At 49.8% G+C, this 24,446-nt stretch overlaps 1 protein-coding gene across 3 annotated transcripts in view; it reads left to right on the top strand.

Annotated features, from left to right (window-relative positions):
* Positions 1 to 24,446, top strand: part of LHPP (phospholysine phosphohistidine inorganic pyrophosphate phosphatase) — a 111,873-nt gene that overhangs the window by 7,628 nt on the left and 79,799 nt on the right. For 2 of the 3 annotated variants that reach the window (XM_019742214.2, XM_074338831.1), the window contains exons 2-5: positions 7,376 to 7,563; positions 10,774 to 10,927; positions 16,826 to 16,889; positions 17,833 to 17,925. In XM_019742214.2, the coding sequence (XP_019597773.2) occupies positions 7,376 to 7,563; positions 10,774 to 10,927; positions 16,826 to 16,889; positions 17,833 to 17,925 (499 nt within the window). The remainder of the gene's footprint in view (positions 1 to 7,375; positions 7,564 to 10,773; positions 10,928 to 16,825; positions 16,890 to 17,832; positions 17,926 to 24,446) is intronic. The other variant, XM_074338832.1, reaches the window with a different exon arrangement.

Raw genomic sequence — 24,446 nt, 5'->3', positions numbered from 1 at the left:
AATAGATTACGGTTTATCCAGACCAGAATATTGTGCAGTTAAGAAGAATGGGGTAGCTCTGTTTGGTCTTGACATTGGTTTCTATGACATGAAGGTTGTATATAGTAAGTGAAAAAGTCATAGAATAATGTATATGAATTACCATTTTTTGTTCAAAAAGATGAAGGAGACACAGCATCCCACATGCAAACACCACATTGTGAACCTGGTGTGTGGAGGGAAACCCAGGGCCATTGGCGGACGTGTGAGGCTGCTTCATGGCGTCCGTGTCAGGACAAGAGCTGTTTGTTGGTTTCTGGTCTCCATCTCGGTGGACAGGGGTAAACCTATGGAAATCAAGGGCAGCCCAGGTGGGGGTTCCCCCAATGATACACCCCAGGGATGTTCGGAGAAGCCATATTGGCAAAGCGGAAGCCGGGCTCTGCCCATGGTGGTGTAAAGGGCAATTTCCGATAAGCCTAGGAACCTGGGGCTCAAAGAGGTGACAAGACTTACTGAAAGATACCTCATGAGGAAGGAGCTTGGGGGCCGGACCGGTGTTCTCTCCAGGGCAAGTGTTGCCTCTCACCTGGCACCTAAAAATGGTAGGTGTCAGCCCTTGTGGGCCTGGGTTTGAGTCCAGCTCTGCCCCGTGGTTGTGAAGTGGTCTTGGGCAAGTTCCTTAGCCTTTTTGTGCCTCAATTTCCCACCTGTAACACAGTCACTGGCTGTCAGAGTTCAGTGAGATCTTTTTTCTTAAACCAACATTTTGCTTGTTCCGTATCTAGGAGCTAAAGGAGGATTTGGTGGCTTGCAGGGTCAGTTAATGGTAAGAGGTGGCTATTTTACAAACAAGGAGGGTCTTTCAGTTGTTGAACTTGGTGAACATTCAGAACAAAATCACTCAGCTCTGCCAGGGGCTGGTATTGTTTGCATTTGTATACATCTTCAGGAACAGAAGGGTTTTCGTTCAGGCTCTGCGACTGGGCGAGGTGCTGGGCCCCCCCAAGCCCCAGGTCCTCACCATACCCAGGAATATTGACCCATCTCATAGGTCGTCTCGGGGACTCAATGCGAACAGGTGCGTAGCGTGGAGGCGGGGTGGGGGCAGCTGTGGGAGCTGTGTGTGGGGGGCTTCTGTGTCCTGCTGCTCCAGGGACGTCCACCAGGACCAGCCACCCTGGGTTTGGCTCAGGCTCTCTTCGCTGAACTGAACTTTGCCTCCCCCTTTTTTTCCAAACTTTTATTTATTTAAGTGTGTTTTTCCAGGACCCATCAGCTCCAAGTCAAGTAGTTGTTTCAATCTCCTTGTGGAGGGTACAGCTCACAGTGGCCCATGTGGGAATCGAACCGGCAACTTTGTTGCTAAGAGCACCACGCCACTGAGCCATCCAGCCGCCTCCTGCCCTCTTTCTTTCTTAACAGTATCCCTGAGCAGTACTCTCTGGGCTCAGCTCCTGGCTCCTTCTGCTGTCCCTGCTTCCGCTGGCATCTGCCTTGTCAGACTGCCTGCCTTGAGGGCCCAGCTGTCCCAGGATCCAGCCCCAGGTTTGTCAGGGGTGGGGTTGTCACTGTCACACCATCATTGCCATTCATGGAGTATTCGCAGTGTGCCAGGTTTGGTTTTTTAAATATAGTCTCACAATAGCCGTATCAGTAGCTACTGTTCCTGCCCCCATTTTACAGATGTGGAAACAGGTTGCAGAGAATTGGGTGACAAGCCTCAGTCACACAGTGGGAGGTAGCAGAGGTGCTACGGGTGTGTCTGCTTCCCCAGCCAGGCTCCCACCTTACCCTGGGAAGGCCTGGCCTCTGTGCCCTGCTCACCCGGCACTGGATCGGCCGTGAGGGTGCTCAGCAGGGACTGGCTGACTGCTGACTTCCAAGGTTGGGTGTGGTGCAAAGCACCCATGACTCCCTGAGACAGGCCCCTGGGCACCTCATGTCCCTCTGGCCTTCCGTCTGCTCCTCTGTGAAATGAGCCACTAGGTTGGACGATCTCCAAGTCCTCTGGCTTTTAGGTTTTCTGCACTTGATTCTAAGTTGTGTTTATTAATAAACAATAAATTGATGCTTGCGGGCTCGGGCTCAGGCAGGTCAGAGAGAGAACAGAAGGGATGGTGGCTGAGATGTCACGGGCATGGGGAAGGCGTGCTGTGTCTCCTGGAGTCCCTGGCTTTGGGGCCTGCCCAGTCTATTTGACCTCAGTGCTGTCCCCTGAGGTCACTGGCTGGCTGGCCCTGGCTAAGAGGTCCATCCAGGACCCAGCCCTGTGCGTCACCACCTCCCATGTTCTCTCTCTTCTCTCTGTGCAGACTTTGAATTCTGTGTCTTGCCTGAACTCTGACGACACACTCTGGCCAGCAGAGTGTCAGATGGAGAGTGGGGAGGGTCCTACAGGGCATGTGAGCAGCTGGCCATCGGCTTTGTTGAAAGGTCTACACTGGTGGGTCAGTGGAAAGACGGGGGAGGTAGAGCAGGCTCAGGTGGAGCTCCTGGCAGAGGTCGTTACAGGTGCCTCTCCGCCTTCGTCGTCCTGTGATGACGCTGGCATGAGGGAGGGCTCATGGTGTGTCCGCACTGCCCAGCTCTGGAGAGCTGGGATGCTGCTGTTACCCATTTCATGGCTGGGTCTCAAGGACCCCAAGAGTCTGGCCCACGGATGCCCATCCAAGGGCATGTGCGACGTACGTGCCGGTGCAGGACCCCAGCTGGGAAGCCAGGCCCCATTCCCAGCGGGACAAAAGCCCTTCTGTTTCTGTCCCAGCCCCAAGGTGCTCCCTGACCCTAAGCTCATGCCCACGGGGACACTTGGGGAGCTGGGCCGGGTCCCTCCCAGAATCAACGTGTGCACGGATGACTATTTTTCTTTGGCAAAAACCAACCCTGCTCTGATCATGGGCTCTTATTTGACCTTCTGTTCTAAAAATACATGTTTTTAGAACAAATAAGCAGGTTTAAATTCTCTAAATATGTGTTTTCAGTCTCCATGGGTTTCTGAAAGGGAAGCAGCTAAGGATCTCAGGGTCAGACAGCAGCCTGGTCGGGCGGCTGCAGAGCCCTGCTGTGTGACAAGGTGTTGGTGCCACTGGGGCGGGGACACTGGTGTTCCCTGAGGACCTTGGCCAGGCTGCCACCGACGTTTTGGTTCATAGCAACCCTGGGATGTGTTGTGAAAGTGTGTTCCCTCTCTGAGGAAACAGATGCACAGAGTTTTATCTATTTGCAGCTGTTCCCATCGGTAGTAATAGGGCCCCTCCACCCCTCCAGGTCACGTCTTGAATTGTAACCCCAGGGGCAAAGCAGGCTGGTTCAGGGAGGCAGGAATGAGGGAGAAACACCCCTCCTACCCCCTTCCCCGCCCCACATACCCCTCTTTCTTCCTGGCGTGAGTTCTCCTGCCTCATCCAGGATCCAAAGAGGTCTGTAACTTGCTAGCACAAGCCCTGCCCACAGTAGGTGGTCACTAAGTGCTAGCTGAGAACATGTGCCCACTGGCCGTGGGCAGGCTCCTCCCTGCCCCAACCTCTCACAGTGGGCGTGAGCACTCGCCCAGCCCACTCCAGCCACCCTATTACCCCGGGGATCTGTGGAGGGGCTGGGAGACTAGGCCGACCGTGACTCCAAACCCCCACCTTCCACCCAGGAGAAGAGAACCCCCAGGATAGCAGAGGGGAGGAGGCCTCAGTGGAGTGTGTTCCTGGGTGGGAAGGTGAGGCCCTGGCTGGCAGGTCAAACAGGAGGTGACAAATGAGACCAGTGCCCAGAGGGGATGTCGGCTTCTCGGCATCAGGGAAAGCTGATTTGCCTTCTTTGACTCACTTGTCCCCGGGCCCACCCTGGGCTGGAATTCTGTTGTGCCCTCCCCGGGCCAGGGCCACCTCTGCTTCAGTGGCCAGGAGCCCTCTCCACGATGGATGGGGGTGCTGAATATAACACCTGCAGGGGCCCTGAGCTGGTGGAGGGAGCAGAGGAAGGAGGTCATGATGCCGAGGCCAGAGCGGCATCCAGGGTGGTGGAAGCTCATTGCAGGAGCTTTCTCAGAGGAAGGGGCGTATGAACCAGGCCTGGAGGGATGAGGAGGACTTGGCTGTCGGGGAGGATGAAGGCAGACTTGGCGTGGTGAGAGCACCTTCTGGGTCGGACGAAGGTGACAGATTCCCAAGGGCTTGGGGTGGGGACTGAGACAGGCCCAGCTGGGAGGGGCCGTGTCTTGGGCCGCCTCTTCATCCCCTGCCCCACTTCCCCTCCCGGCTCCTCTGTGGTGAGGGCAGCAGGCCGTGGAGCTGTGCCAAGGTCACTCAGGATGTCCAGTAATCGCCCTCGTGCGCTACCTGCTACTGAACAATAATGGAAGGGTTTCCATTATTTCCGGGTGAGCGCCCTGGCAGATGCCGACAGCCAGCAGATGTGTGAGGTCCGCGGTGATTTGCAAGGGACTGGTCCATGTGATGCACAGTAATTGCCCCAGGCGACGACGTTGTCACTCAAAGGTTGTCCTGGCCTGCTGGGATGAGGTAAAGGTCAGTTCAAAGATTCTGTGTGGCCGCAGGAAGTGGGGGTAAATCTGCGGGGCTCCTGGGGAGGGGACAGTGGGCTGAGGCAGTAGCTATGGTCTCAGGGGGGCCATCTGGCCAGACCCCCCCCTTGGAGCTGAGTGGAGGCCCCCTGTCTTCCGGATACTTGGGTGCCAGGGGGTGGGGATAACAGGGCCTGTCCTGGAGCAGGGCCTGTCCCTGGTGCTGAAACCTCTGGGATTTGCTCCTCTTGGGGGCCCCTGAAGGCTGTGCTGTGGCCCTGAAGCGATGCCTGGCTTGGGCTCTCCTGACATGCTGAATTCTTATGTTCCAGGCCTCCCAAGGCCAAATCTGTGCCACTTGGCCACAAGCCCCACTAAGAGAGGCCGAGGATTTGGTTCCTTGGCTGTCTTGGTCTGTCGCGGCCCCCATAACAGAATACAACAGACTGGGGACTTAAACAACAGACGTTTATTTTCTCAGAGTTCTGAGGGCTGGACGTCCAAAGTCAAGGTGCCAGCAGGGTCGGTTTCTGGTGAGAGCTCTCTTCCTGGCTTGTCAGCGGCCACCTTCTCACTGTGTCCTACGTGGCCTCTTCTTTGTACATGCAGAGATCTCTGGTGTCTGGAAAGGACACTAACCCTACCATATCACGGCCCCACCCTTAGGACCGCATTTGACACAATTCAGTCATAGCGTTGGGCATTCCGGACCTCCCCTTCAGTGCCGACCCGTCATCTCAGGCCTTCTGTCCCTGCGTGCATGCACAGGTGCACCCCACGCACACCCGTCCCCACCTGTGGAGTGTCAGTTTCCCTTCCAGTGGGAAGAGCTGGGCCTGTGTTCCTGGGCTGCTGGGCCTTGTCCAGCTTGGTGCTTCCTGACTGGGAAAGGACCAGCTGCCTTCATCTCTGTGCGAGGCCTGTGGACACCATCCCATGTCCGTAGCCAGTTGTTGGCTTTGCTGCTTCCAAGCTGTGTGACCATAGGTCTCTTCTTTCTGAAGCCTCCATCTTCTCGTCTCTAGAATGGGGATAGTGGTTCTCGCCTCATTGGCTTGCTTACTCCGTCAGCTCATACTTAGGGACCGTCGCCTGCACACTAGGCACCTGGCCCTGGGGATCTATGTAGGGACCCAGCTGTGTGTCTGTGCCCTCAGGGAGAAGACAGTCATGTCACAGGTGCTGAGCCCATGGCAAAGCTCAGGGTAATGTATTCATGCTTCACCATTTTAACAGTAATATGACCACTTTTATTATTTTCAGTACCTAAGAAAAATGAGGAGAGGATCTGGGACGGGTCCCAGGTGGTCAGGGAGTGTCTGTGGTAACTCCTCAAAAGGGGGTGAGGTCAGGGGCATGAATGGACAGATCCGCAGGGAGAGGACTTCCCCAAGCATTTGCTACCAGATTTTTCAGGGATTGATTTAATGCTAAACTGTGACTGTGCTTTTAAAGCTGATGTTTTGGATGAACTTCTGTTGGTGGTATTTCAAAGGAAACCAGTGGCTGAAGTATCCCGAATTGGGTTCTGTTATTTACTGTTTTTTTTTTCACGGGCATCTGAAGTTGTGTTTGGAACAGCAGATGTGTGGCACTGTCATCTCACTGTCACACCGATTGTTCACTGTTCTGAGAAGGTCACATCATAATTCATTAGCAATAATTAGTCCCCTGACACCCCTGCTCTTCTTCACTCAACTGCTCCATTACCGAGTGTGAATCACACATCCTGGGCGCCAATCAATGAAGATCTGTCCATAATGTACAAGGTGATGCTATTAGTTACAATAATTAACTGCCTAATTAAAAATACAGAAGCTGTCTTTATGAAGGGCAATTAACCACTAAGCCTAATTGATAATTCATAAGCCTTTGATTAGGAAAGACAAATACTAAGAAAGGACTGACTCATCTGGACCGCTGACGAAGACATTGGCAGCCTCGGTCTGTCAGCCTCACTCTTGTCAGTAGATCTGCAGCTTTTTCCCCAATTGCACCCATTGGCTTCAGTGTTTGGAGGGTCTGGAGGCCCATGGGAGTGTGGGAATGGGTGTTTTCACCACGAGTCAGTTTTCGTCGGGACATGTGAGGGGCTGCAGGCCTGGGACACCCTCGGGGAGGCAGCAGGCGTGGTCAGCGTGGCCATCATTTGGACTTTGCATCGGTCAGTCACTCAGCAGGTGCTCGCCGGGGGCCGGCTGTTAGCCAAACCCCTGTGTGAAGCACTGGGGATGCTGAGGGGGCCCGAACTGACCCCGTTCCTGACCTCGCGGTGACACATAAGTGACAATGGTGAGAAGACACACGTCGACCTTTGCTCTTTTGGGGAAATATGGATCCAGAGTTAATTAGGCATATTATCTCAAATGTACAGTGTGAGTGCTAATTATTGTGGAAAGGTACAGAGAAATTACTAGAAACGATCAGAGGTGACCTCTAGCCAGGCCAAGCAGGATGGTATGATGGAGGGGAGGTGTTGAGTGGGTCTCTGACGGTGGGACAATTGACACTTGTGGAGAGGCAGGCCGAGGAAGCAGGGACATGTCCCGGGCACAGGGAGTGGGACATGTCCTAGGTGGAAAGCGAGGCATGGGCAAAGTTCTGGTGGGAGCCTTGGGGAGTGTCAGGTGAGCCAGGCTGAGGGAGGGTGGAAAGGAGGGTTGGTGGGGCATGGTCGGGTCCCCTGGAATGAATCTGCTCCAGAAATCCCAGCCTGAGCACTCTGGAGTCAGTCGAGGCCCACCTAAGGGACCTCGGGGACCTGATCTGCTCTGGTGACCTGATTGCCCTTGGGAAAGTGTCTGTCTATCTCCTTCCCCTGGAGGCCACCCGCTCCACATGGTAACAGCACCCTCCACCTGTTATTCCCACCTCCAGACTGAAGCAGTCCCGGCTAAAGGTGAGGTTCTGCACCAACGAGTCACAGAAGTCCCGGGGCAACCTGGTGGGGCTGCTTCGGCGGCTGGGCTTCAACATCTCCGAGGGCGAGGTGACCGCCCCGGCCCCTGCTGCCTGCCTGATCCTGAAGGAGCGAGGCCTTCGGCCACACCTGCTTGTCCACGATGGTAGGCCTGCTGGGCCCTGGGACTTTTCAGGGTGGGGGTTGGGGGAAGGCATCCCTCTCACCTGGGCCAAACCACTGGGATGGACACCGGTAACACCGGGCTTCTGCTGCCAACACTCATAGGCCTGGGGGTGGAAAGCTCACGGGCCCCATCCATTCCCCGGCCTCATACCACAGGGTCTTTCGGGGCAGGTTCCAGATCGCTCCTCATGGGAAAACCCTGCGTTGTGTTTCTCTGATCTAGGATGGATCAAGGGGGCAGGGAATTGTCAAGGGGGCAAAATTCTAGCTTCTGGTGTGTCGGGCTGTGGGTGGAAGGAGAGGTTGAAAAGGTAGATTGAGGTCCGTGCGTTTCTAATTCTGGCACCCATAGCTGGAACTGTATTTGTGAAAAACAACCCCGCAGTGGCAAATGGCACAAGGTTTGTGTCCCAGTATTAGTCTGAATGCAAGAAAAGAGCTACTTTGACCCTCAATGGGGTGTTTTCTGGAACGAAGTGGAAGAGACAGGATTGTCTGGTGCCTTCTGAATATTTAAAGAGCAGAGAGACATGAGCAGTGCTTCAGAATTCAGGGCACTTTTCTGTTGTTGGCACTGAGCCCCCCTCCCTCCCTCGTTCCTCTGACTTGATACTTTTATTTACAAACTCCTGGCACAGGCAGGCCAGCTTTTCTGCGTCCCAGCAGGAGAGGGAGCTCCCAGAGGTGGGGGGGCTCCCCGCAAGGCCCCAGCATCGAATCCACAGCTTTGGTGCCCATTGGAGGGGACATGCCTGGCCTTTAGAAACCATGTGCCTCAGAATCCTTCCTCTGTGAGCTAGGATCCCTGCCGGTGTCTTTAGAACAGGCCCTCAAAGAAACAGAAAGACTTAGGAAAGAAAATGCCCTTCCCCAAGGTGAAGGGAGGGGTGGGGGTGAAGCGGGCAGAGAGGAGAGGGAGAGTGTATGTGTCTCCAGGGGGTCAGGGGCCCTTCCTCCACCATCATCCTGCTTCTGTTGTTTCCATTAAATGTGCCTGTATTTTCAGACTTCGAATCTTTTCAAGTTTTATTATTGATGACTTCCCCCCAACAATTTTATTAGGAAAAATTTCAAACACACAGCAAAGCTAAAAGAATATTTATATGCCCATCACCTTGATTTTACCAGTGACATTTTACTATTTTCTATTTTCTGCATTATATAGCCTCCATCCATCCCCCCATCTTATCTTTCTGATGCATTTTAAAGTAAGTTGCAGACATTGGTACACATCCCCAAATCCTTTAGCTCATCATTAACTAGCGGTCAATATCCGTTTACAGGTTTTTTTAGTATAAAATTTGTGTTCAATGACATTGAAACACCTCAAGCGTACTTTTGCGGAGTTTTGACACGTGCATGCATCTGTGTAACCCAAACTTCTACCGAGATCTAGGACTTGACCTTCACTCCAGAAGTTCCCTCGTGCCAGTCTCAGCCCCTCCACCCCTTAGGCGCATCCGCTATTTGGATTTTTTTCCGTTGTAAATAAATGTGCCTGGTCTGGAGTTTCATATAAATAGAATCACACAACTTCTAGTTGTGTTGGAGGTCCGTCCCCAACACCACCTTCGGGCGTGATGATTTTCTAGAAGGATTCACAGGGCTCAGGAAAGCTGTCATACTCCTGGTTACAGTTTATCACGATGAAAGAATATAGATTAAACTCAGCAAAGGGCAGTGACACCTGGGACAAACTTCTGGGAAAGCCATGTGTGACCTTCCAGTTGTCCTCTCCCGGGGAGTTGCACTGGCATGTGCTTACGAGTATTTCTCCCTGCAGTGATGTGTGACCGTGTGCATGCAAAGTGTCGTCATCCAGAGACGCTTACTGGAGCCTTGTGTTCAGGGTTTTGATTAAGGGTCAGTGAGGTAGGTCAGTGCCCGTGTGACTGACCTTGGCACTCAGCCTCAGCCCCGGCCTGGATGTCAGAATGACACAGCGCCGCTCAGGGCCCTGGGCACACAAAGCCACTCCTTCCAGCAGGGTGTTCCAAGGGCTGATCTCCCGGGTCTGGTGGGGGGCCCATCCTGAAGACTCTCTCTCTTTAGGTTGTGCAGGGTTGGAGCAGCCCAGCCTGCCAAGGCCACCCTTCCTTTTGCAGTAACCTGGTGTGTAAGGCTTCTTTCACCCCACATACCGGTTGTGAGACATCCACAGGGCGCACGTATCAGTAGGGGTTTCCTTTTTACTGCAGCGGTGTTAATCCAGTGAACACCCCATGGCTTGTTTACGCAGCCCCTTGCTGGGGGACACCTGGCTTGTTTCCAGTTTTAGGTGATTAAGAATAACTGCTGTGACCATTCCTGTACAGTTCTTCTAGGTAAACACCTAGGGGTGGGGTTGCTGGGTCACAGGGCAGGTGTACTCAGTTTTATAAACTGCCGGCCCCTTTCCCAGAGGCACCATCTCATTCTACATCCCTCCAGCGCCGGCAGCAGCTCCACATCCTCAGCTGCACTTGGTGTTGGCGGTTTTTTAATCCGCGCCGTTCTGGTGGGTGTGAAGTGGTGTCTTCTGGTTACTTCAATTTTTTTTTTAATCCAGAAAGGTCAACACCTAATAGATGAGAGGATGTTTCTTCCCAAGAATTAAAGACATGAGACCAATGGCTCGATTTATTCTTGTAACTTTCCCCTGTTTTAATTGAAAGTGGGGAGAGGAGAGGAGAAGGCCTCTAAGGGGCTGGGGAGCCGGCCTGGGGATGCACATGTGCCCTTCTCAGGGTGGACACGTGTCCGTGCTGTCCTGTCGCTAGTGGGTTTGGCTGCAACGTGTCAGTGGTTCTCACCGTCTGGGACCAGCAGTGCCGACTCTATAAAGGTTGCAAGCAGCCTCATGTCATCCAACATCCACAAATCTTGTCCTTCAGGCAGATTTCCCTTCTTAGTTGCAAAGCTGTGGGTTTCCTCCCTGTGGTATTGAACTGAGGGAGCTACGGGGGTAATGCTCATGTTGGGGGTGGGCCCGTCTTTCTCCTAACAAGACCTCTAACTGTGGGGAGCTGGAATTCCTTCATGTATCAAATGGCACTAACACCTGTTCCTTGCCTGCCTCCCCTGGCAGCAGTGTCTCAGAAAGAGACAGTGCATCTGGGAAAGGGGCCGGCAGACGAGTCACACGGGTGTCCGGGTAGGAGACGGGAGTAGCCATGTTACCTTGGGCTTTCCCCTCTTTCTCTCTTTCCAGGAGTGCGCTCAGAATTTGAGCAAGTTGACACCTCCAGCCCAAACTGTGTCGTAATTGCTGATGCAGGAGATGGCTTTTCTTATCAAAACATGAACAAAGCCTTCCAGATGCTCATGGAGCTGGAAAAGCCTGTGCTCATATCACTGGGAAATGGGTAAGTCGGCCCCAGGAAGAGTCGTTTCCGGCTGCCTTGCGATGCCCGTGGGCTCGGACTTCAGAACCCAGTAGAGAGGGATGCGGGAAAGTGGGCGTGGGGTGGGCACAGGGTGGCCTCCTTTTCCCTTTCTCCCCTTTTCTTGCTTTTTGTCTTCATGTCTTCCTTCCTTTCTCCTAATAATTTTTTGAGGACATCAGAATCCTCAGGAGCTGGTTGGTCAAGCTTCCATATGGGCCCTGGGCTGGGAGAGGCCAGTGGCAAAGGACGGTCATTGCAGACGGAGACCCTTTAGAGATCTCAGAGGGCACGTGTTGCTTGTCCCAGGTTTAGAGCAAAAGAGGGGAAGGCACATCTGCACGGGACACAGCACCAAGCATTGACAGTTGTGCCAAGGGGACACCGGAGTCGTGAGAAGCAGGCTCAAGGGCCTGTGGGACGCTCTGGTCTGGGCCCCACATCTCTGGGCGCAGAGCGTGGTCTCTGTAAAGCTGTGATTTTTATATCTGTGTCCGTCTGAGCCTTTAGCATGGGTCTCACCATCTCTTTGGTTTTTTTAAAAAGACATGTAGGTTGTTTTTCTTACCATCTTTTACCACCAAGCTGTCACGTGTTCATTAAAAAAAGATGAAAGAATACAGATGAGCAAAAAGAAGAAAATGAGGAATATTTTCCGTCCCATTGCACACGTTAAACAGCTGCCAGCACTTTGCTGTGTGTCCTTCCTGTGCAGACAGATCTTCAGAAACGGGTGTATTCACCTCAGCATCACACTCGACCTAGTTTTGTCAGCCGTTCTTTTATTGTTCAGCAAACAGTATTTTGTGAACGACTTTCTATGCAGTGAATACATATGTCTCTGCATCAGGATTGGCCCTCGTGTGGATCCCCTGTCATCTTTTTAGCTGGTGGACATCCAGGTTGTGTCCGGTCTCCTATCAAAGTTAAGGCGGTGATGAACGTCTTAGAACATTTCGGATGATGGGCATGGTGGAGGTGCTGGATGCGTGTCGCCCAGCTGCCTTCCAGAAAGCTCTGCAGATTTATTCTGTCATCAACCAAAGCAGCACCAGGCTTTTAGAATCGCAGCCTCTTCAAATTGCAGGGACACTGTGGAGTGCAAGAAGTCTGGGGCCATCTCTGGGGAAGCCTTTCCCCGTGGAGGTGCTTCTGGTGATTGGGGACTGCCTACCTCTGTCTGCCCAACAGGGCCAGCTCTTCAGATAGACAAGGGAGGGACTGTTTATGTGGACACCAGCCATCGCTAAGCATTTTATGTACTCCGCATTATTTAATTCTGGCTGCAACCCTGTGAGCTGCAGGCAGTTTCATTGCCATTTTACAGGTGGGCATATTGAGGCAGACAGAGATGAAATAAGTGCTGGCAGGGCCAGGAGTGCCACCCAGAGCCTGTGTTCATCACCGCTAACCTACATTCTAGAGCAGATGTTTGGCCCACACAAGACCTTAAACTGTTTTGAGCCCGTGTTGAAAAATTGGGAGATTTTATATACAACAAAATATCCAGATTTCTGGATTCTTTTGAAAAATCAGAAGATCTGACAGTACTGGGCCCCACATCCCTGAACGCACAGCAGCTTAGCTGAAACCACTGCCTCGTTAGTTCCAGTTCACCACGGATCCCATCACTTCCTGCTGTTCCCTTCTCCAGGTTTCAGAGTCAGTTGTCGTTTATCCTGTACTGTTTCTACACATAGTCGAGAAATATTTTTCATGGCTATATCGCTATCAACATAGGAAAATGAAAGAAATTTCAAGAAAGAAAAGAGAGGTCTGTTTCATTTAGGAACTAAAATATTCTAGCATGTTTACCATACAAATCAAATGTGTCCTGTATTAGGGTTCTCTAGAGAAACAGAATCAGCAGGATGTGGATATATGGATGGGGGGGGGGGCGGGGAGAGAGAGAGAGAGAGAGAGAGAGCAAGAGAGAGATTGACTGTGGAGGCTAGGTAAGTCCAAAATCTTCAGGCTGGAGACTCAGGGAAGAGTTGCAGTTGATTCTGAGTCCAGAATCTGTTTGCCAGAAGGTTTCTTCTTTGTCAGGGAGGTCAGACTTTGTTTATTCAGGCCTTCAACTGATTAGACGAGGCCCACCCCATTATGGAGGGCAATCTGCTTTACTCAGAGTCCATGATTTAAATGTCAATCTCATCGAAGAAACACTTTCTCAGAAACATCCAGAATAATCTTTGACCAAACATTTGGACACCTTGGCCCAGCCAAGTTGACACATAAAATTAACCATTACAGTCCCTTTCTAACCTTACAACCTTCTGCAATTTAGGCCACTGCAAGCCACAGAACCTGGCCTGCTTAACTCATTTGTGTGCCCAGCTTGGTCCTTTAGGCGTCCTGAAAGCTACTGACCTCCACTAGGGAACAACATAATCGAGAAGGTGTGCTGTAACTCGTTTATGTTAAAACTTTTTTCGTTAAAATTGTGTCTAATTATTTAAAGTTATTAGTCCAGATTTTGGGTAGTAGTCAAAATAGATATATTGTTGAAAAAGAAAAAATATGGAATCAGTTGCTTTTAGCTTTTTGCAACCGGTTCAACAGCAGGCAAGGGTTTGTGGTACAAATAAGCATTTAGTGGGGTCTCTAGCTGATGAGTGTTCTGACTTGCGCTATGGGTTGGGTACTCAGAAACAAGAGAAAGTACTGCCAGCTTTCAGACTGAGGTCACAGCTCCTCGGGACAGCCTAAGGACCTATGAGTGGGAGTCCCTGATGATGAGGGGCTGTCCTCCACCAGAGCAGGGCTGCGTGGTGTCCTGGAGGAGGCAGGATGGTGGATGCACTGGGGCAGAATGTGCTGCTTCTGGAAATGGAGTGATTTACATTTGGCATCTGTTTGGACCGAGAGTGGGAATTGCCTTTGTAATTTCTTCTGTCATGCTGCCGTCAGAAAATTAAGCTGTTTACTCGACAGACTATGAAAGGTTAATGGCTCTTGTGGGAAAGGTCAAGTGGTCATTTTGAAGGAAGGCTGTGCTGAATAATCGGAAGGGCAGGAGAATGAAGCATAAAATCTATCTGACTGCTTCTCCTGGCTTGTTCCTGTCTTTCCAGCAGCCACAGTTTCTTCTATGTGGCTGAACACTCAGGTTCTAACCAGGCCTGCTGTTGCTTTTATTATGCCAGGAACAAAATATAAATATATCAAATTGCTTGTTTTGGGAATAACCTGGGCTTTTATAGTAAAAAAAAAAAAATTAACTTAGGTACTCATATTTACTGTATCTCTAAAGATGTTTTCAGCTAACAGATGGCCTTCGAGATGCCTTTTTGTTTTCCTGAATGAATAAGAAATAAATAAAAATTCTGGGCACTATGAAAACAAGCCCGTATTCAGCTAAAAAGGAAATACTAAGGTTTCTCATTTTGATTTATGGAAATCAGTTTTTTCTTTAGACTCTGAAAATTCGTGTAACAAAGACAAGGTTTTAATTGTATATTTTAAACTGCATGTTCATTTTTACCCTCCCATCAGGACTAAGTGAAACTTAAGAAAGTCTAGGTATCTGTTCCTTTGGAAGAAAGACTTGCAGAGTATGAGACGGGCAGACGTTGTGCCACGTGGGTGTCCTCGGGAGGCTTTTTCCATAGGGGATGCGCTCCCTGCTCCCCCTCCCTCCCAGTCTGGGCTCCCACTGCCCCCTTCTCCTCCCGCAGCAGCCCTCAGGCAGAGGGTGAGGGGACAAGGGCGGGTGGCTCTCTGAGTGCCTGATGGAGGTTTGGCCTGTGCTTAGAGCAGCTCTGGCCCGTGGGGTCCTTGATGGGGTGCTGCTGTCAATTCCTGGAGGCTTGGGGCCTGGACACCTACATTCTCCTCCCTTTAGCTTCAGGTCTCGGCTTGGATATTTCCGTTTCTGGGGTGTCCCTCTCCCCAGCATGTCCAACCTAATCAAGCAGCGTGCACAGAACGTGCGGTTCCCCTTCTCGTAGCCCGTGTCTTGTCTTTTCATATTTGGCTGTGGGCTTCTCTGCTTCCCACCAGACCGGGAGTCGCTGGGGGGCAGCCCGGGTGTGGGAGTGCCCCCAAGTCCTGCAAAAGGGTGTGAGTAGCTGTGTCCTAGGTGTGTGGGGGACTGAGATAACTGACGTCACCCACAATGCCAGTGCATGCAGGCCCCAGCAACCAGCGTCTCCCTCTTCCTCTCAGCCACACTGCTTTACTTTGTGATTCCTTAAAACTCTGGACATAGCTAAGAAAATCTTCATACCACACTAGTTTGTTGTAGAAATGGGAAAAATAAAAGGAAGCTTTTTTGAGGCTGTTTAAGTGCAGAATACATGTCTACGTGCTGGATTTAAGACCAATGCAATTACGAACCTTTAAGCCTGTGTTTTGGGGTTACCCTTTAAAAGGGGAGCATTTGCAGGTCCCGACTCTGTAAGCAGGTGGTATAACAGTTCTCTGACAACCAGGCAGAGAACGCATGCAGTGTCCCAGCTGGTCTGAGTGCTTGTGGGGCGGCCCCTGGGGCATGGAGCCTCGGCCCCGATGTGTTAACAGTCCTGGGGTCCACTTGGAGGCCAGCGAGTCCTGTCACAACAGGAGACCCCCACACAGCTTCAGGAGCCGGGCTGCACTGCAGGCTCTGAATCCACTCGGCGGGGGTGAGTGGCAGGGGACCAGCCCTTGCCATGGCCAAGGCTTTGGCTGAAGCCCTGCAGCGCATCTGCACCCAGCCTGGCAGTAGAGAATGCAGAGCAGAGAGCGCCTGTCCCACCTGAGTGCTGGGGGAATGGATGCTGGTGGGTGGCCACACAGGCTTCTGCAGCCTTCAAGGCGTCAGGTGGTGCAGGGAGGGACCTGCGGAGGCCCTGGGGGAAGGGCGCAACCCTGGGCAGCTCCTGGGGAGCTCAGTTCTCACGTTTTAGGCACAGAACAAACGGGAAAGGCCCATGCGCATTCTTTCCTCCCTATTTCTCAGCCCGGGTGAACAGTTAGTTACAATAATATTCTCGAATACATTTGGAGCAGTTTCTGCACACTAGGCATCACGTTAAGAACTTTGCATGCATTGTTTTGCTCAAGCTTCACAACGATCCATGAAGTTGGTACTATTTTTCCCCCACCCATTTTACAGATTAGGAAACTCAGGCCCAGAGGGCTTAAGCAACACAAAGTCCCACAGGTAAAAATGTGTGGAATGGATTTGAACCCTGAAGTCAGTACGCTTCACTGTTCTCTTTGGTTCTGTGTATGCGTTGTTTAATGTCTCCCAAATTCGAGGGGCGTGGGAAACGGACAAGGGTAGCTGATACGATGGATCTTCCGAGAGCCGAGCCCTCTTGGTCCCCAGTGAGGCAGGGAAGACATAGCTGTCATCTCATGAAAGCATCTGGCACCCATGAAACCTGGCACCTCTCTTGACCTCTGGCTAATAGGAGACGCGGCAGGGTGCTGTGGAGCTAGCTGCATCACAGAAGAAAACAAATGGAGTTTTCTTCTTCAGGCAGCAATTAGGGGTTAATTATTAGCAATTAGGGGTTCCCCACGTGCTCTGTGGACCTGCTGTGCTTTCCCAGAACACAGGTCTCTTGTCTTTCTCTGAGTTAGCAACTGGGTCCATCTGCTCCTTGGTTCCCCTGTTAATCACCGTGGCAGGGTCCCCACAGGCTGGCCGCAGGGCCATTCCGCCTGAGCTGCTGGCCTGCTGGCTCTCCCTCCTGCGCGTGGTGGCCCGCAGTGGGCTCTGTTGTGCTGGTCCTCATCGGTCATTCTCAGCGTGGCATCTGGACTGACCCTCACTCGTGACTGGGCTCCTTGAGCGGCAGAACCAGGACAGGGCAGTTTCTCTTAAGTTTCTCTTCACTTCCTGGAACCTGAGCTCAGCTCACCTTGTCCCGTTCTGCTCTTTTCCAGACGCTACTACAAGGAGACCTCCGGCCTGATGCTGGACGTGGGTGCCTACGTGAAGGCGCTTGAGGTACCTGCCGGGGTCTGTCTGAGCCCTCTTCAGGTCTCAGGGCCGCCTGGGATATTCCTGGTCTTTCTGGAGAAGGGGATGTGTTCAGTGTTATGTTTTCAAAGTAGGGCTTTAAGCTGAGTGCCCCTTCTCCTCTGGAGTGTGGCCCCTCAGCTGCCCTGGTCACTCTGCTCTCCTGTCCCTCCCATTCTTCCACACCCCGCACTGCCTGTGTGGATCTGCTGGCCCTCCCAGCGTGCTCTCTGCCGCTCTCCTCAGACTCTGGCTTCTGTATCAGTGTGGACCATCCACCTCATTCCTCACCCTGCTTAACCTATAGCACCTGAGCTTGACGTGTCTTCACTGGCCTCCTTCCCTACTGCCTCCCCCAGTTTTCAAGGTCAGGCCCAGATGGGGCTCCCCAGCATCTGCTCTGACCTTTGCCTGCTCAGCTATCCCCAGCCCAGGCTCCTGTCACTGCCCAGCCACACTGCTACATCGGCTCCTGCCTACCTGTACGCAGCCGGGAGGGATGGATGGACGGGCAGTGGAGCCCTGGACCTTTTCCCCTGGAAGGGCTGTGACCGTGCTGGGGTAGGTGGGGACGTGGGGGGCGAAGCAAGACTACGCGTGAAAATACTGGTCAGGGGTGGTCTGCATGACACCTTGAGACTTTGCCAGCTGTGGGCCGCCTCCTGCTATGCCTGGGTGTTTGAGCAGGTGGCGGGGTGCCTGGTGGTGAGGGGCCCGGAGCCCCCTGAGCAGGCTGATGTGGAGTCATCATGCTGTTGCCTGTCAGGTGTGTCTCTCAGCCCATGTGTCCTGCCCCATGGAGGCCCCTGGCCCACGGGCACACATTGGAAGAGTCTTCCCGTTTCCCCAGGGAGAGACCTTCACTGCAGGTCAGGTATTTATTTACCTGTCGCTTCATTCGAAACCCATGCTGTGTCCTCTCTCTTCTCAGTACGCCTGTGGTATCAAAGCCGAGGTGGTGGGGAAACCTTCTCCTGAGTTTTTCAAGTCTGCCCTGCAGGAGATGGGGCTGGAGGCCCACCAGGTAGGACGCCCTCAGGAGCTGTGCGTGTGGAGGGTTGGGGCGCTCACGCGAGGGAGCCTTGGTGCCTGTGGCGGTTGGGCGGGCAGCCACAGGCAGACCCCGCCATGAGAGCTGATTTGGCTGGAAAGGGGGAAATAGATAGCAAAGGAGGCCCACTGCATGTTTTAACCTGGTACGTTAGTGTCAGTATAAGAGTGAGAAACAGAAATGCCTGTGGCTTTTGAAAGCGATGTTTGCTTCTTCTCTGGAGAAGGATTGAAAATCCTATCAGTGTATTAAAAACACTTCACTGGAAAGACAATATATAGCAAGATTAAAACAACATGTGAAATAAAATCATGCATCTTGCCACCTTTACGTTGATGACTATTTTGAAACAGATTGCCTTCCAAACATACATCTTAAAAAGAAAAAAAGCAGTTATGATTTTAGTGTCCACAGTGTTCCCCTCCCCCCGCCCCGTCCCAGGTAGTGTGGAGATGGTTCCCTCCAGCTGACAGGTTCCTGAGAGCACTGTTGAAAAATAGACATGTGTCTGTACCCAGCCCAAGGCTGCCCTGCTGTCTGTTTTGGACATGTCAGTCTCCTGTGGTGAGGTGGTGCCCAGGCTCACCGTGGCCTCTCTTCCCTTTGGACTTGAATTTCCCATATCAGTGCCAGTCTAGAGCACTGGTCTCTCAATGATGCTTGGAGGAAGACAGCCCACAGCTGCGGAAGTCTGGTACCTCTGTGCTCTAACCCCCCCACCAGTATTCACAGATGTCAGAAGGCACAGGTCTCAAGGTCCCAGGAAATGCCCTGCAAGGCTGGTAGAGAGAGGCCTGTGTTTCAATGAATGAAAGCTAAAGACATAAAAAACCTTTTTCTTATGACTTTGTTTCATAGGGCAGAATTTCTTTTTTTATTGTGACAAATTACAAAGATGCACAAAAACCAAGAAAATGATACAGTGATTCCCCCCACATATCCATCACCCGTATTTGACAATTAAAAGATTTTGCCAAATTTCCTTCTAGCCCTTTTCTTTTGTCTTTCTTTCTTTAAAAGATTTTTATTAAAATATAGCTAACATACAATATTATATTAGTTTCAGGTGTACACCATAGTTATTTAACATTTACATTCCTAAAGGAGTGATCACCATGGTAAGTCCAGCAACCATCTGACACCGTCCCAGCTATCACAATATTATTGACTATATTCCCCATGCTGTATGTTACATCCCCATGGCTTATTTGTTTTATACCTGAAATTTGAACCTCTTATTCTTCCCCTTCCCCTCTTCTCCCCTTTTTAAATTTATCAATTACAGTTGACATTCAATATTATTTTATATTGATTTCAGGTACACAGCATATGGTTAGACATTTATATAATTTAAGAAGTGATCCCCCTGACTAGTCTAGTACCCACCTGGCACTATACATAATTATTACCATATTATTGACTATATCCTCTATGATTTACATCCCCATGACTATTTTGTAACTACCAGTTTGTACTTCTTAATCCTTTCACCTTTTTCACCCTGCCCCCAACCCCTTCCCATTCACCCCAACAAGTCCAATACCCATCTGACACCATACATAGTTATTACAATAGTATTGACTATATTCCTTATGCTGTACCCTACATCCCCATCATTACTGTGTAACAACCAATCTGTACTTCTTAATCCCTTCCCCTTTTTCACTCACCCCAAAACCCCCTCCCATCTGGCAATCATCAATATGTTCTCTGTATCTATGAGTTTGTTTCTGCTTTGTTTGTTTATTTTGTCCTTTAGATTCCACATATAAGCAAAATCACGTTGCATCAGTCTTTCACTGTCTGACATACTCCACTCAGCACAATCCCCTCCAGGTCCATCCATGCTGCCCAGATGGCAAGAACCCATTTCCTTTCATGGCCGAGCAATATTCCATTGAATATATGTACCACCTCCTCTTTATCCATTGATCTATCAACGGACACCCAGGCTGCCTCCGCCTCTTGGCCATTGTAAACAATGCTGCAATGAACATATGGATGCACATGTCCCCTTGAAGTAATGTTTTAGGTTTCTTCGGATAAATACCCAGAAGTGGGATTTCTAGGTCCTTCTTTGTCTCTTATTATAGCCTTTGTTTTAAAGTCTATTTTGTCTGGTATAAGTATTGCTACCCCAGACTTTTTGTTTGTTTGTTTGTTTCTATTTTCATGAAATATCTTTTTCCATCCCTTTGCTTTTAATCTGTGTGTGTCTTTCAATCTGAAGTGGGTCTCTTGTAGGCAGCACATATGAGAATTTTGTTTTGTTTTCTTATCCATTCAGCCACCCTATGTTTTTGATTGGAACATTTAATCCACTTACATTGAAAGTAATTAATGGATAAATATGTAGTTATTGCCATTTTATTTTTCTTATTTTTTTCCATATTAAAGAAGTCCCTCTAACATTCCTTGTAATACTAGTTTGGTGCTGATGAACTCCTTTAGCTTTTTCTTGTCTGGGAAGCTCTTTATCAGTCTTTTGGTTCTAAATGATAGCTTTGCTGGATACAGTAATTTCGGTTGTAGGTTCTTGCTTTTTATCACGTTGAATGTTTCCTGCCAATCTCTTCTGGCCTGCAAAGTTTGGACTTGTATGTCTATTTCCTTTGCCAGGTTAGGAAAGTTTTCAGTCATAATTTTTTCAAATAGGTTGTCAGTCTCTTGCTTTCTCTCTTCTTGTACCCATGTGATGTGAATGTTATTACGTTTGATGTTGTCCCAGAGGTCTCTTAAACTCTCCTAATTTTTTGGATTATTTTCTCGTTTTGCTGTTCCGACTGGATGTGTTATGCTATCTTGTATTCCAAGTGACTGATTTTATGCTCTGCTTCATCTAGTCTGCTGGTGATTCCTTCTAGGTGCATTCTTCATTTTAATTACTGTATTCTTCACTTCTGACTGTTTTTTTCTTGTTTGTTTGTTTTTTGGTTTCTATATCCTTTTCTATGCTTACCATCTCTTTGTTGAAGTTTCACTAAGTTCCCTGAGCTTCCTTATAACCATTGTTTTGAACTCTGTATCTGGTAGGCTGCTTGACTCCATTTTGTTTAGTTCTTTTTCCAGAGTTTTCTCCTGTTCTTTCATTTGGGAAACATTTGTTTCCTCATTTTGGCTGCCTCTCTGTTTGTTTCCATGTATTAGGTAGATCTGCTATGTCTCCAGTCTTGGCCAGGTGGCCTTATGTAGTAGGTGCCCTGTGGGGCCCTGGCACAGTCTCCCTGGTGACTTGCTCCGGGTGTTCCAGGAGTGTCCCTTGTATAGATTGTGTGTACCCTTCTGTTATATTTAAATCTTGATTGCTATTGACACATCAGTGGGTGGGAATGACCCTCAGACTGATCAGCTGTGGGGTTTGGCCATGTCCACAACTTACAGGTTGCTGTATGGAGAGCTTACCCCACTGAGTGAGATTCGCCCCAGTGGGCTCTGGTGCCTATTGAGACTGCCCTTTGGGTGTGCCACTTGTTGGGCTAGTTGGGGGGTGCTCTCCAATGGTGTGAGCCAACCTCCAAGTATGTTGGTTCTGGGGCCTGTTGCGAGGGGCTCTGGTGCAGGCCCAGGTCATCTACTGCCTTATGACCAGCCGTGGACTACCTGGTAGCAGCTAAAAGTGATTTGCATTTGTTTGCTGCCTGTGCTAACCCTAGAGGCAAGTGGGAGAGGCCACACTACGAACTGAGGACGTCTGCCACCAGTACTGGGTAGCTCCGTAAAAAGCCAGGACACTCTGAGGCCTGCTGCCACCTGTAGGCTCCCTTAAGATTTAAACACTGATAAAGCCTCGTGTGGTATGTGACGCGGGTGAGACATGGTCTCAGGGAGTCACCAGAGTGGGAAGAGCTGTGGTCACCAGGTTAATGTAGATTCTGGTTTGGTGCCAATGCTGAGCCTGGAGCTACTCAGCAAAAATCTCAGAGTGCACTGAGGCCAGTTGCTGCCCGTCTCCAATAGTTTTCCAAGAAATAGTCCAATGTGGGTGGGGCTGGCTGTTCTCAGAGAAAGTACATCTGCTGTTGGGCAAGTTGGGTGGGACAGGGTCCCAGTGAGTCAGCAGAGTGGAGCAGTGGAGCTCACCAGGCCAATCAGATTCAGATTTAGCCATGTGGGGGCGGGCGCAACACCGGAAAGATGGTGCCCACCTGCTGGCTGCACAGGAGAAGGACCCGACACACAGAAAATAGCAACTGTCCTCCAGCCCTTGCTACAAAGCCACACACCTCAGACTGCCCTCTGTATGTGTCTGACGCCCCCCGAGTTACTGCCACCGCCAGAGCCCAAGGTGAGTGCCTGCGAGTGAGTCTGTGCGAGGATCATGTAAGAGAAGCTCTGGGTTTCCCGCAGCCTCTGTCCCACCTGGATGTCCGAATCCTCATTGTTTTTAACAATCAGCTGTTGTGGGGGCTTCTCTTTCTGGCACCAGTACTCTGGGCTGGGGAGATTGGTTTGTGGTTGGGGTCCCTCGCTCCTCTGGAGGGAACCTCTGTGGCTGAGATACTTCTCCTGTTTCTCAACCTCCACAGGGATGTTTGTGTCAGCCTGTTTCGCATCTCTGCTCCTCCTACGGACGTGACTTCTTCTTTGTATCCTTGGTTATAAAACTTCTGTTCAGCTAGACTTCAGGTGGTTCTCCAGGTTGATTGTTCTATAATTTAGTTGTAATTTTAATGTGTTCATTAAAATTAGGAAGGAAGCAGGCACAGTGTTTATCTACTCCACCATCTTGGATCTCCTCCTTTTTGATAATTTACTTGTTTTTTAGCTTTTGTATTTTAAAGCAAATCCCAGACGTACTGCATCCTTTCATATTGTAGTATGCCTTTCAAAAAAAGATGGTTATTTTTGACATAACTGTATGATGCTTTAAACCACCTAACAATGGCCAAGAAGCACACAAAAAGTTGCTCAGCCCCATTAGTCACTAGGGAAATGCTTATCGAAACCACAATGAGGGCAATTAAAACAAAAAACAATAAAAAATAACAAGCGATTGCAAGGATGTGGAGGAATTGGAACCCTCATGCAGGAATACTGGTAGGAATGTGAAATGGAGCAGCCACTATGAAAACTGGCCACGATGGAAAATAGGTCCTCAATACGCTAAACATAGAATTACCATATGACCCAGCAGGTCTTCTCCTAGGTACATATCAGAAGGATTGAAAACAGGTGTTCAAATAAAAACTTCTGCATAAATATTCATAGCAGCATTATTCACAATAGCCAAAAGGTAGAAACAGTGCAAATGTTCCATCAGCAAATGAGTGGACAAACAAAATGTGGTGTGTTCACACGTGAACATTTCAGGTACAAAAGGAATGAAATACTGATAAATGCTCTAACATGGGTGAACCCTGAAAACATGGTAAGTGAAAGAAGCCAGTCGCAAAGGCCACGTTTTATATATTTAAATGAAGTGTCCAGAATAGACAAATCCATAGAGAAATAAAATAGATTAGTGGTTTCCAGCGGCTGGGAGTACTGGGGAGCAGGCAGTTATTGCTTAATGGCTATGAGGTCTCCTTGGGGTGACAAAAATGTTTGGAACTCAGTGGTGGTGATGGTCACACAACACTGTGAATGTACTTAATCCCACTGATTTGAACACTTTAAGATGGTTACATTGGTAAATCTGATGCATGTTTTATCACAATGAAAAAAAGCTATCCCCCAAATCAGTAGTAATTCCTTAGTATTATCTAATACCAATCCGTATTTAAATTCCCGTGATTGTCTCAGAAATACTCTTTTATGTTGATTTGTTTGAATCAAATCCAAACAAGGTCCATGCCTTGCATGTGGCTGTTTTTGTCTCTTAATCCTCTCTTTTTAACTTTTTTTGTTTTTAAATCATGGAACATTCAAATACCTGTGCAAATAGAGAGAGTAGCAAAATGAACCCCCAGGTCTCCATCACTGAGCTTCAGTAATTATTGACTAATAACAACTTTTAAAAATGGTTTTTAGCTGTTTGTTTTTAAGTAATTTCACATTTACAAAAAAGTTGTGGAAATAGTACAAAAAGTTCCCCTCTGCCCTTAAACCAACTTTCCAAATGTTAACATCTTACGTAACAATCATAGAACAATTATAGAATCAGGAAATTAGCATCGATACAGGACTATTAACTAATATAGTGACCTTCTGCAGATGTCAACAGCCCTCCCACCAGTACTTTTTTGGGGGTCACTTGCATTGTAGCGGTCATGTCCACTAGTGTGCTTTACTCTGGGGCAGTTCCTCAGTCTTATTGTGTGTTTCAGGATTGTGACATTTTTGAATAGTACTGGCCAGTTATTTTGTAGAATGTCCTTCAGTTTGGTTTTTTCCTGATGTTTCCTCATGATCTAATTTTAGGTGATGTGTTTTTGGCAGGAATCTCACAGAAACAATGCTGTGCCCTCTGGGTACATCCCATCAGGAAGCATGTGATGGCACCTTGCCCCCTTATTGGTGATGTTCTCTTTGATCCCCATTGGAGGTGGTGTCTG

The sequence above is a fragment of the Rhinolophus sinicus genome, linkage group LG07, assembly GCF_036562045.2.
Source record: "Rhinolophus sinicus isolate RSC01 linkage group LG07, ASM3656204v1, whole genome shotgun sequence".
NCBI classification, from domain to species: domain Eukaryota; kingdom Metazoa; phylum Chordata; class Mammalia; order Chiroptera; family Rhinolophidae; genus Rhinolophus; species Rhinolophus sinicus.
The sequence above is the reverse complement of the archived record's forward strand: the minus strand, read 5'-3'. Positions and strand labels throughout refer to the sequence as shown.